Source organism: Oreochromis niloticus, linkage group LG20, assembly GCF_001858045.2.
Source record: "Oreochromis niloticus isolate F11D_XX linkage group LG20, O_niloticus_UMD_NMBU, whole genome shotgun sequence".
Lineage (NCBI taxonomy): Eukaryota > Metazoa > Chordata > Actinopteri > Cichliformes > Cichlidae > Oreochromis > Oreochromis niloticus.
The window spans coordinates 20681437-20693455 of NC_031984.2; the positions used below are offsets into that span (position 1 = coordinate 20681437).

Here is a 12019-nt window from a genome sequence, read left to right on the forward strand (position 1 = left end):
TACTTATTTAATTTTGGCACTTGCGGTGCCCCATATCTGTGTCCCTTCTTAAATTGGGTCTTGTAAGGTACATCTGTATGAACCTGTATTTGTGCTTTAGGCATTTAGCAGAAGAGCTGAAAGTCACCCAGGAAACTGGCAAGTAATGAATCAATCAAGACTTGTTCATGATCAATAAAAGATTGGACTAATTAAATTTAAGGTAATGTGTTGGTCATATTATAGTGTGCAGGATGGTTTCAGCTTTAACTCTGGCAGTGTGTGAGAGTAAAGGGGGGGAAAAGTAAAAAAAAAAAACAAATTTAGGTAGATTTTTCTTTGCATATTTTACATAAGGTATATATAACCTCCATAATGTTTCTCCTGTTGCTCCTGTGCAGGTTAGGTCTGCAGTCCAGCTCAGCATGAGATGTACCTCCATGAAAACCCACTTTCAATCTTGATGTTACCTCACTAAGCACCAAATCTTGCCTCATGCAAACCTCTGGACTTGGATGAAATCGGCCCATGGGAGCAGAGGTGATTCAGCAGCTGGCTACATTTTTCAAATATTACTCCAGAACTCCTAACAGGACACCTCATCACATGACTGAACAGGATGTTTTGCATGTTTCCAGAAAAATGTTTGACCTTGATATCTGGCCAATAAATAAAGTGCAGAATGCAAGACAATATGTGATTTTGCATCACTGAAGTGTCTTTTCCATATCTCAATACTAAGGAGTACATGTGAGTGGGGCGATGATGATCTCAGCAGCTCTCTTATTCACAGGAGCACAGCAGCTAGCTCCGGATGTGTGATTTGGGAGACTTTTACACGCTACCTGACACAACTTCAAAGGGATTTGTGTCTCCTCCCGGGATCAAACTAAGGATCTTTGTGTCATTAAACGAATGTGCAAATCTCTACACCATAGCGCCACTACTTAATTCTCTAAAATATAGCAAACTGTCAATCTTAAACAAACTTAAAGCATCATCATCACAAACATGAAATAAATGAAGGTAAAGACATGAAACAAATATTTGTCTGACACCATTCAAAGTGTTAGTTTTTATCATGGGGTCAAATCCTGAAATTACTTCCCATAAAGCAACACATTTAAAATTGCGTATGTGCTTAAAAAACAAACAAACAAACCACACATGGCCAGACAGTAACAACTATTTATTATAAACACTGTACATCACAGAGATCCTAACCATTGATCCACATGTACACTACAGCTAACAACACTGATCTGGTGTGGACTCTTCATTGACCTTTTAAAAAAATATTTTTTTCAACACATACATTGGACTTAGGTCCCAAAAAGATCCTTTTTAATCTACTTTATTAAAAACATACAAGTGTCTGTAGTTACGAAAGAAAAAAAAAAGTATAATTTAGATATACCCTTTTTCTTTTTGGAGCAGCCATTGGCCTGGCGGCGTCAGTGTTCGACAAATATTTGTAAAGTGAAGTCAGCGTTTCACAGTGAAAGCAAACACTGCAGCTGTGGTGCAAGTCAACTGTCCTGCAGTGGAGAAGGAGGACCAGATGACAGATCGGAGCCAATTGGGACAAATCTCTGAAAAACAAAATCAGGACAAATATTTATTCTGACTGTGTGTGCACATCAAACACATCAGACCACAGAGAATATTTAAGCTGCTGTCCTCATGTTCGAGTGGTCTGTGCAGCACTCTGATCACACAGACTCTGATTTTGGTCAGTATTAAGTGCTTTAAATCTTACATCAGCTATAAAAAAATTACACCTTATTCCATTTACACAGCATGTTTTATACACCTTTAAAGCAAAGCCAAACAAGAAAAGATAAAAATAAAGCAAATGTCGACAGTTTTATATTTATTTACCTCGTCTTACTGTATCCCTACTGCAGATATACACCTGTAAATTGTCCTGAACTGTACTTAAACATTTGCAACAACCCGTGAATACAGTTTGGAAGTAGATCATTTTGTACGTCACATGTGCAGGGTGAAAAAGTGTGAATTAATGTAGTTTAATAATTAATTAGTAATATGTAATTGGTGAATAATAACCTTAATCCATTTATAATTCTTATAGCTTTCTTCTGAAGCTTATAAATTGGACTCGTATTTGTTTCTACACGAGTTTCTATGAGGGAACAACAAAGTAGGTACGACTCCAATTCCCAAGAAAACACAACATTTTAAGCTTATTTTTAATTTGACAGCACCGACAGTTCGAAGATCGCAGGCATCCAATAAAGGATTTTCAGCCTCGATTTCAGGTTCACTGACTCTTTTAATGATATTAAGTTCTGTCCATGATGAGATATTCAAAGTCTTCATAATTTTATGTTGATGAACATTTTTCTGAACTTGTTCCACAATTTGTCGATGCAGTTTGGTGAACTTCTGCCTCTCTAAGATGCTATTTTTATACCCAATCATGTCATTGACCTGTTGCACATTAACCTCAATGTCTGTTTCTTTTAAACACCACTAACTTTTCCAGCCTTTTGTTGCCTCGTCACAACTTTTACGACGTTTTGCTGCTTTCAAATTCAAAATGAGCAAAGATTTTTCTTAAAAACAGACATTATCTCAATTTAAACGTTTGACGTTGCCCGTGTTTGGAAAGCAGTGCATTTTGTTCTTATTTCCATTTTACACAGTGTGCCAACTTTTTTGCAGTTGGGGTTTTATAATGATGTGTAAAACCACAGAGGACACATGCTCATCAGATTACCTGATTTTGAATTGATGAGGAATAATCTTAGTGTCTAGAATAAGTTCACATATCTCAGACACGTAATAACAGATCAAACCACAGATGATGAAGATGTTTACGGGAAAGTGATAGAAATGCACAAGCAAACAGCTTCTTACGCAACTCTGCATGTGGAAACTAGTGATAATAATGATACGATAATGATGCCATAAGATTATTACTGAAGAGAGAGTGGACTCATTTAAATCTCTATTATCTCATCTGTAAATGTATTTTTTTTTAGCTTAATGCTTCTGTGATCAATGTGTGTTCAACACATCACTGATCTCTAATATGGACGCACTGGTACAGCTGTCTGTTTGTGAGAAAATAATCATGTGTTTAATGTGACTTTATTGTTTTTCCTGGACCACTAAGCCTGAAATAAAGATGGATTGATCTTCGTTTAAGATCTCTTTAGCTTCACACACTGCTGCAACAGTTATTTGTACACCGAAGGTGAAATTTCCAACTGATTTGTGCATAATTATCACACCCAATAATCAAACTGCCAAATATTATATACTCTGTTTTTCTATAACTGATTATTAACATTGCTTTAAACCTTTTATTCATAAGCTGTTCCAGATGGTCTTTTTTGAGCTTTTCCGTGCAACATTTCCAAAACATGCGCGCTGTCGGTCTATTAAACTGAAATGTTCACATAAATTATCAGAGAACAGCATCCAACCAAGAATGCACTGAAATAAAGCGTAGCGACTCTTTCCGGAGCGCTGGTAAAAATAATGTTTAAAAATGCTTTGATTCCATGCTATAAACAAAAGAAGAGGTGGTGAATGTTGTTTACGGGCACTTCTAAAAACACCAAAACCTGTTTAGTGGCATGCAACGTAGGATCAGTGTGAGACTACAGCATCTGCACTGTGTGAACAGATGAAAACAAAATGTGGCTCCTTTCCTAATTTTCTTTCAGATTATGGGCTCTCTGAGGTTTCATGATAAGCAGTAGTTTGGAGAGCCGACGTATGACTGAAAGCGCTTTTTCTTTTGTGTTTATAGTGTGTCCGTTCAGAGGGCGATCATTTACTTTGGCCCTTCTCTTTATTTAACTTTTTTTTCAGTCAATTCAGAAGGTGATTTTGTGCGTCTGTGAGAACATCCACTTATCTGTGTAGATGCTAGAACTGCAAGGCCATGTGTCCTCCACATGGACTGCAGAGAACAACTACTCCTCTGTGGCGTCTGTGTTTCCTTTCCACTCTTATACAGCACCATTGCACAACAACAAGTCGCCTCAAGGTGCTTTATATAGTGAGATAATGAGGTAAAGACCCTGCAGACAACCCTAACAATAAGATGATCCCCTATGACACCTTCAGATCCCTGCTGTAACATCACCTGTGTTGTGCAGGGTCCTATTTCTTTTGTTTGTACCATCATGGTTTCCTTTTTTTTTGGCTTTTCAAAATGGAATAATTTGAATCAAAGTCAGAATAAATCAAAAATCTGAACCTGTGTTGCTCTGCCAACTATAATTTTCTTTAGAAGCACACTCTGAACTGAATACTTCCATCCATCCACTTAACCTTGATCCGGGTTGCACTTTTGCTCTAGTCCAGCTGTCATAGAGCAAAACACGTGGTTCACCCTGGACAGGTGACCAGTCCATCACAGAGCAGACGCTGATAGAGAGCCACACACACTCACTTTCACACCTACAGCCAGTTTAGAGTTTCCACTTAACCTGACACACACGTCTTTAGACTGTGGGAGAAAGCCAGAGTCTGGAGAGAACCCACTCAGGCAGAGGGACAGCATGCTAGTATTTTCAATTCAATAAAAAAGAGGAAGAAACCATAAAGCAGTGATATAAAGTTTATGTTACCTTGCAGACTGTCAGAGATATACTTACAGTGGACTCTTCGAAGTGCAAAATGGAGGCCAGAGGGTTTCCACAGGAAGGTCGAAGGGGGGCAAACCCAGGAGGAGCCTGGACAGACGCTGATGTGTAGGTGGCCACCTCCTCGTCCAAACGCAGCTCCTCCAGGGGAGGAAAACGCTTGCGCAACATCATCACTGCAGAACTCACAGAGCAAGTCTTCTGACCAACGAGATCTGTGACAGGAAATAAATAAATAAATAAATATCTGCACAGTCTTCGTAAAAATTAAAGAATTTCATTATTTAATAGCAGGAAAATTGTGTGAATTTTTGTCACTTTTTAAATCAAATATTGTGGTTCTTTTTCTCCTGCCACTCACTTTTATTCTACACTTTAATAAATGTCACAACAGGCACACAACATTGTTAACCCTTTCCCCCATAAAGACGACACTTGTGGTTTCCACACCATGAAACCACTCGGCTTAGAAAACAGCTTCAAGGGTTACTACTACTAGTGAGCTTTCTAGGAGTTAAGGCGAGTGTGATCGATCAGCGTTACCTCTGTGTGGGCGCTGAACAGAAGGGTTGATCTTACAGCTCGGTTCTGGCACAGCTGGCACCTCGCTGTGCACTGGCAGCCCCTTTCTCTCTTCTGGTGAAACTGGAGCGCACTGATCCTGCAGAGCAGAGTCCCCCAGCTTCTCTAAACGTGGCACTCTGAACAACTTTTTGCCCGTTGAGAAAAAGATAACAGACTCTCTGTGCTGGGCCTGCAAGAACATCTGTTCTCCCACTAACTTCTCCTCCTCCTCCTCATCATCATCATCATCGTCGGTCCTGCTCTTCTCCTCCTCTTTGTCACAGTGAGATTTACTCTGGAGACATGAATAGAAAACAAAAATACACTGATTGTTAAACTACTACTTTACTCAGATGAACTTAATTTAATGTGGATCCGTCGCTTCGAATTCTCACAGCTGAGGCTTGAACTGGTCGCTGCTCGCAATCTTTTTCTGTCACATTTGCGCTCTGCTCGCCCTCTTCATCAAACAGTCTCTGGACCACCTCCTGCAAAAGGTTAAAGGAACTGTAACTGACACAAAATAAAATGTGCATTTGTCTCCAAATATATTGTAGTTACATGATTTTTAAAAATTAATAATTTTTTAAATTATTATTATTATTATTATTATTATTATTATCTTTAAATCTATAGCGCATCTGTATTCCATGTTAAAAAAAAAAAACTGTTAGAAATTACTCTTACAGGTTTTTGAGTTGAGAAATCTGGCTAACATATAAAAAAACTGCAAGTGTTCTCAGGCCACGAGAGCGATCTCTGCTTTTTACCTTTTTACACCTCATTTATCGGCCTCATTAAAAAAAAAGGCTTCTAATCATTTCCCATCATAAGCATAAAACAACATAAATAGTTATTTGATAAAGAAAAACTTGGATGTGGAAACTTCATGCATGCGATTTCCTGCTGATTATGTTGAGGCATTTAAGTTTGCAAATCAGCCACAGCGCTCTCTTTCTGCTTCGCCTCTCTTCCTGCGGCAGTGCCCAGAGTTTGAAGTGTTTTATATTTGGAAATGTATTTATTTCTTTAAGATTTAATTGTTATTTATAATTCAGTTTGGTTTCATCATAGTCCAGACTGGGTCTGCTCATTTCATTTTCTCGTCTTTATTGTCCAACATGTTTATGTTTGCTATATTGTTTTTACATCTTTTTTTGTTTTGTGTAGTGTGGTACAGTGGTTCAGAAATAAATGGAGTAGTGTTCTCCTAGCGCTGATCCCAAGCCTGGATAAATGGGAGGGTGAAAATAAGTGCCAAATCAACCATTCGCACCTGTCCGCTGTGGGGACCCGTTGGGAAATAAGGTGCTCAAAATCATGATGGATAAACATTTATTGGGGGAGTTTGGAAGAGTTATTAAAACACAAGACCAAACACTTTTGAAGGCAGCTGATTCACAGTCACACCACAGCTTGTTGTCCTGACCCAGTCTACAAGGACCGACACCAAGAACATTTCCTGTAAACTTTCAACCGTAATCTGACCTTTTAAAGTTTGCTTTCCTGATTTGGTTCATCGCTATTCCTGACTAAATCCTCAACTCCCCTGGCAATAAATGAGAAGAAATTCGGAAGGCAGGTGCTGTCAGCTGAGGCTGGATTGAGATTTACTGATCGCACGTGTGAATAAGTTAACTGGATTTTTTCCCCTGCATCTCTGAGGACTAAAATCGAAGTGCACCATCAGTACTAATCTGATCATTATCATTATTATTGAGGCCCACAGAGATTTAGATTTATTAATTTGGAAATTTCATTTGTGCCTCGTGGAAGCTGTCAGACAAATAAAACTACAACAACAAAGACGTCACAATTACCAACACTAAACACACAGAGGTAAAAACAAAAATACGTGCAAGTGACACCATATCATACCTGATCAGATATTATATATCAGCTGGATTTGTTCAACAGAGTTATACTAGAAGGTATAAAGAGATGCTTAGTGAGGCGTATTTGCAATGAAGGATGTCTCGCTCCTTCCCCACCGCTCATCACTCCCAAAGTTGGGATACTGACATTGTAGCTTAACATTTTAAAACCCAAAACTCAAAGATTTTTTAGCTTAAACTTTTTATGTGTTCATTTAGATTAGTTCCTGATTCCCTTTTATGGTTACTAGTTAAACAATATTTATGCAAAGTACTTAAGAACATCTTTTGGCACTGCCACACAAACACACACACATATAAATAAACGGTATAAAATAATAAGTTAAGTCAGGGTTTCCCATCTCACCTCCTGGCGGGGCTGAAGGTTGGTTTTGCAACTCTTGAATCCAGGAGTGCCGTACGGCGACTGATGCCATTTCTGCAAACAGAAGCATTGTGAGTTAAGGTGGTGATTGTGAACAACACAACAGGATACCTGGACAGAGTGCCAACATACAATAAATACATACTGACCATAGCAGACAGGGGCTGATGTCTGGTGTTGCGGACTCTCTGTGGGGTCCATTTGTTCAACGGCGTCTCTTTGAGTGCTGCTGATGCTGCTGCTCAGGAGAAAAAAGCCACGTCACATCAGATTAAAAGGACAATGAGATAAGGGTGCATTAGGTTTTATAAAAGATAACGAGTGGAGCAATGCTGCATCTTACTTGCTGGCACAGCAGTCGCCTCTGGACGATTTTTTCTAACCGGCACTCTCTGAGCCTGAAGAAAGACGAAATTATTTCAAAGGCAGCACTTAAAAAGCAAAAAAGCAATAGCAACAATGTAATAAGTATGAGGAAGTACAGAAGTGAACACAAATTTACCGTGTAGATTGAAGTCGCCCTGCTTGGTGGACAGACTGAACTTCGGGGTGTTGTGCCCACGGGCCCTCCAGCTTTCACTCCCTCGTTCTGGAGGATGCTTTGCAGTGCAGCGGGGTCTGGAGAGAACTGCACAGACTTCACTGATCCTGTGAGAAAAGTACAGACAACAAACATTTAAATAATATGATGTGAGTGTAATACTGAACATTATGAACACCCGACTAACACTGCCCGATGTTTAGTTTGAATAAAATTGGCTTCCAGTTATTGAGACTCATAATTGTGGGATTTTTACTTGGGGATTTTACACAGGACGTGAGAACACACATGTATAGTGAGATATATTTATATAGTATTTCAAAGGGACTTATTGGGACTCATTGGAACTTTTGTCTGCTCAGCCATCTACTATAAAATAAGTCTTTTACAATGTTCACATATATGTGCCAAGCGCACGCTGTGTTCTCTATCTTACACTGACCTGCAGGGGGTCCAGCTTTCTGCCGGCTCTTCATGACGGACACTCGCTGGGGCTGCAAACATGATCATTGGACACCTTTAAAAAATGTTTACCTGCTGCATCTACAGGCATTAAAAACAAGCAAACAAAAAAAAAAGCATGATAAAGAATGCACCGCTATGAATCCAACTCACTAAATAGTTGTACGGTTTGGACTGTGGAGTCGTAGGCGCCGGACCTGTGACGCCCACTCCTTCGTTCCGGAGGATGCTAAGCAAAGCCGCATGGTCAGGCTGGAAGTTCTCCCCCTTTTCTATAATGCAAAAGAAAAAAAGCCCAAGAGAAACTCTCTTAATGTCTCTTTTAATATCTTAATTTTCACTAGACAAAATAAATGGATTTCCATGGATTTAAAGGAGTCAGGGAAATACAGCCTGCAAGCTTTAAGTGATTATCCAAAAAATATAGGTGGAAGTTTAGGCCTTAGATGCGATAAATAAACAAGCTTACCACCTTTTGAAGAATTGCACTGCGTGGTCCGACTAGCATGTGCAGTTTTTGAATGGTCTTTTAGACTGAGCAGGTTCATGCTATTCAAACAGACCTCTGCACTGGGAGCAGGCTGTGCAGAAGTAGCAGCACTATCAGGAAGGGATGACATAGCGGTGGACAAAGATGAAGTCTGAAATGTGCTGGAAGGCCCAGTTGGTCCCGACAGGTGGGAAGCATCTTCTGTTGTCTTTCCAAGAGGCTTCCCTGGAGCTTTGGTTGAGTCCTTGTTGCCGGTTAAAGCGGTTGGATGTTTAGACAGTTTTGTGTTTGCATGAGTCCTAAGCTTTGGGTCAGCCAGAGGTTGGTTTTCAGCAGCCGTTCTTGTGCTTTTGGGCTGTGATAGGTTAAAAGGTACAGGCCGAGTGAGTGGCTTTTTCTTCGGCGCTTTTCGCTGCAGAAAAAGGAAAACACTTATTAAACACATCAGACTAACCCGAGTAAATAAAAATATGGAAATCTACAGGATAAAAAGGAGACGCTTACAGCCAGAGGTTTCTCCTCCCACCTGCAGTGGGACTGACTGAAGTCTGAGGGAGTCTGAAGATGGAGGGACTTTGCGAGCACCGGAAGCCTGCTTATACCTGCTCGCAGAGGTGCCTTCTTACTGATGGCTGAGCTTACTGGATCTTTGTTCTCAATATCTTTGTTGGAAAGGTGAGATGCTGACATGGGTTTGGAAGGCTTTGGGTCCGCTACCTTCTTGTTTTGTTCATTCTTCATTCTGAAAAAAGAAAACCGGTCAGCTTTGTCACACAACCCAGCTCGAGGCTGGGAAATCACCAGAGGCAGCATGCAAAGTGGAAAAAAAGGGGGAAAAAACTGATCCAAGGACAAACAAAACCAGACAAGATGGGAGGCAGATACAGGAGAGGAACAAGGTGCCTGACATTTTTAATACCAGTACTGATTTGATACCTGAGATTTAGAAAGGTATATTTTACTATGAGACAAACAAATAAACACGCTTCTGTAGACAGACCAAAGAAGTCCCAGCTCTTAAATTCTATATCAGTAACTGCTGGCTCAAATCATCAGTCTCACCTCATAAAGTCACTGCGGATTTTATTCTGACTCTGTTGACGAAGGACTGGAGAAGAGTCCATGATGAGGAGATAAAGCTGTGAGGAGCAACTGAAGCAACTAAAGACAGAAAGAAATTAAAGCTGAGCAACCAAAATACCAAACAGGCTTATAACAAGGGTAGTATGGAGATGGGCAAAAGACATCAAACATGCAATGAAAACAACAACAAAAAAGACACACAAGACTTTAAAACGTTAAGATGTGCTAATTTAAAGTTCTCAAACAATCTGTCTAATCGTAAAAGCGCATGCCTGTTAGTAACACAGTACAAACCATCGTGGTGACTTGTGAAAATTACCCCAGAGAAGCTAGCCTTACCCCGTTCACAAGCCTGGCTACATACGGACCTTCTGTGTTCCTATAATTCAACAGAGTATCCGTTTCTTCCTTCCGATCATCCAGTAAAGTATTTCAGACCGGAACAGCTCCAAATATTTTGGTTTATCGGGTGTTTTGTGCAGATTTAAAAACCACTAGCCCCGTCCTTTCTCACCACAGTGGGCTGTCAACTTCCTGGACTCATATGAGTTTGTAAAAAGCGCGCTTTGCCATTGGTCGCAATAAGAGTCCGTATCAGCCAATGGCCGCGTGCGCTTTGGTCACGATAACGTCTTCGACCAATGAGAAATGGAGTTTCATAAACAACTCCATGGTAACGACGCGAAAGTTGTTTTACCACGTGACCGCGTGCTGCCGCGGCTTCCCCCTATGTGCAAAGTAGAGAAATTCAGAGAAACCTATAATAATAATAATAATAATAATAATAATAATAATAATAATAATAATAATAATGCAATCTACATAAAGCTGAGCCATTTCAAGGATATAGACTTCCAGAGATAAGTAAGTGGAGTTTGATTTATTTGACAAATTATGAGGAATATTAGAAGAATTTTAGATTGTTTTGTTATTTTGATTTTATTTTCAGATATTTTAATATATACATTGTTTAAATCACTGGGACAATTTAAACTGACGTAACTGTTTTGTTTTGCTGATGTTTTTAATTGACATATTTGAATATTGATATCAAAGGTTCTTAAATTCATGTTTGGACAGGACTAAGGTAAAGTCAGGCTACCAAGCCATTCTGCATTTGTTAGCGTTTTATATGCAAATACAAACAATATAAGTTAGACTTAGCTAACAAGAAGTCTACATTTAACAGACAGCTGCTAAAGTAGCGGGGAGACAAGCTAACTTAACATAAAGCTAATGCAGGTCAGATCTGCAGTGCTCAGAGAAACTGCAAAAAACCTAAGAGCTACATTTCAGACTCTGCAGGCCTAAGTCAGCATGTTAAAGGTTAAAGTTCATGACAGTACAATTAGAAAAAGACTGAACAAGTATGGCTTGTTTGGTAGGGCTGTCAGGGGAAAGCCTCTTCCCTCTCAAAAGAACATGGGAGCACAGCTTCGATTGCAAAATTATATCTGAACAAACCAGAAGATTTCTAGAGCAGTGGGTAACATCACCAGTGGAGGGGGTGATGATTTGGGCTTGTTTTGCAGATGCGCTGTGGCCTTGACTCAGGTAACAAAGTGGGTCCTCTACCAGCTGGAAGGTAAGTGGATCAATCCATGTGCCAAAGTACACTTGGGGGAAGGTACCCCGAGTTTCCACCAGTGTAATCCCAGTGTGAGCGTGCATGTGAATGTTAGAAAGCCTCTGGACATTGATACAAGTGCTGTAACAACGTGTGTTGGGTGAATGAGACTTGTAGTAAAAAGTATTTTGAGTGCTCAACTGTACAGAAAGGTGCTATATACAGGCAAGGCCAATTACCATTCACTGTCACTTAATTGCCTCTTTATGCCTTATTTATGTTCACATTCAGTGCAGGTATCACCCAAATAAGGAGGACCTTGAAAACAAACTGAACGATTACTTCACAGAGAAATGAAAGTAAAAGCAGCACTGCCAGGAGCCCATCTAATTACTAACTTAAATAATAAACCTTTTTAACGAATGGCAAATTATTCCCTGTCCAAGGTG

General features: G+C 39.8%; 1 protein-coding gene and 1 long non-coding RNA gene across 5 annotated transcripts; one reads left to right on the plus strand and one right to left on the minus strand.

The window, feature by feature from the left end:
* The first annotated feature begins 46 nt into the window (after window positions 1–46).
* LOC112843349 (uncharacterized) lies at window positions 47–1300 on the plus strand. Its single transcript, XR_003215652.1, has 2 exons — window positions 47–202; window positions 381–1300. It is a non-coding gene; the product is annotated as an uncharacterized LOC112843349 (long non-coding RNA).
* troap (trophinin associated protein) lies at window positions 1154–10562 on the minus strand. 4 transcript variants are annotated; one of them, XM_005478126.4, is made up of 14 exons: window positions 10372–10562; window positions 9983–10081; window positions 9425–9662; window positions 8903–9332; window positions 8584–8702; window positions 8411–8462; window positions 7930–8075; window positions 7771–7825; window positions 7577–7665; window positions 7410–7481; window positions 5564–5656; window positions 5148–5463; window positions 4617–4819; window positions 1154–1571 (listed from the first exon to the last, which is right to left on the minus strand). In XM_005478126.4, exons 2-14 carry the CDS (start codon window positions 10042–10044, stop codon window positions 1509–1511), a joined length of 1938 nt encoding a protein of 645 aa, XP_005478183.1. In that variant the 5' UTR covers window positions 10045–10081; window positions 10372–10562; the 3' UTR covers window positions 1154–1508. The 4 variants fall into 4 exon arrangements, with proteins under 4 accessions (XP_005478183.1, XP_013128579.1, XP_013128580.1 ...); XM_013273125.3 differs by having other exon boundaries at window positions 8900–9332; XM_013273126.3 differs by having other exon boundaries at window positions 8900–9332; window positions 10343–10562.
* Between the last annotated feature and the right edge of the window lie 1457 nt (window positions 10563–12019).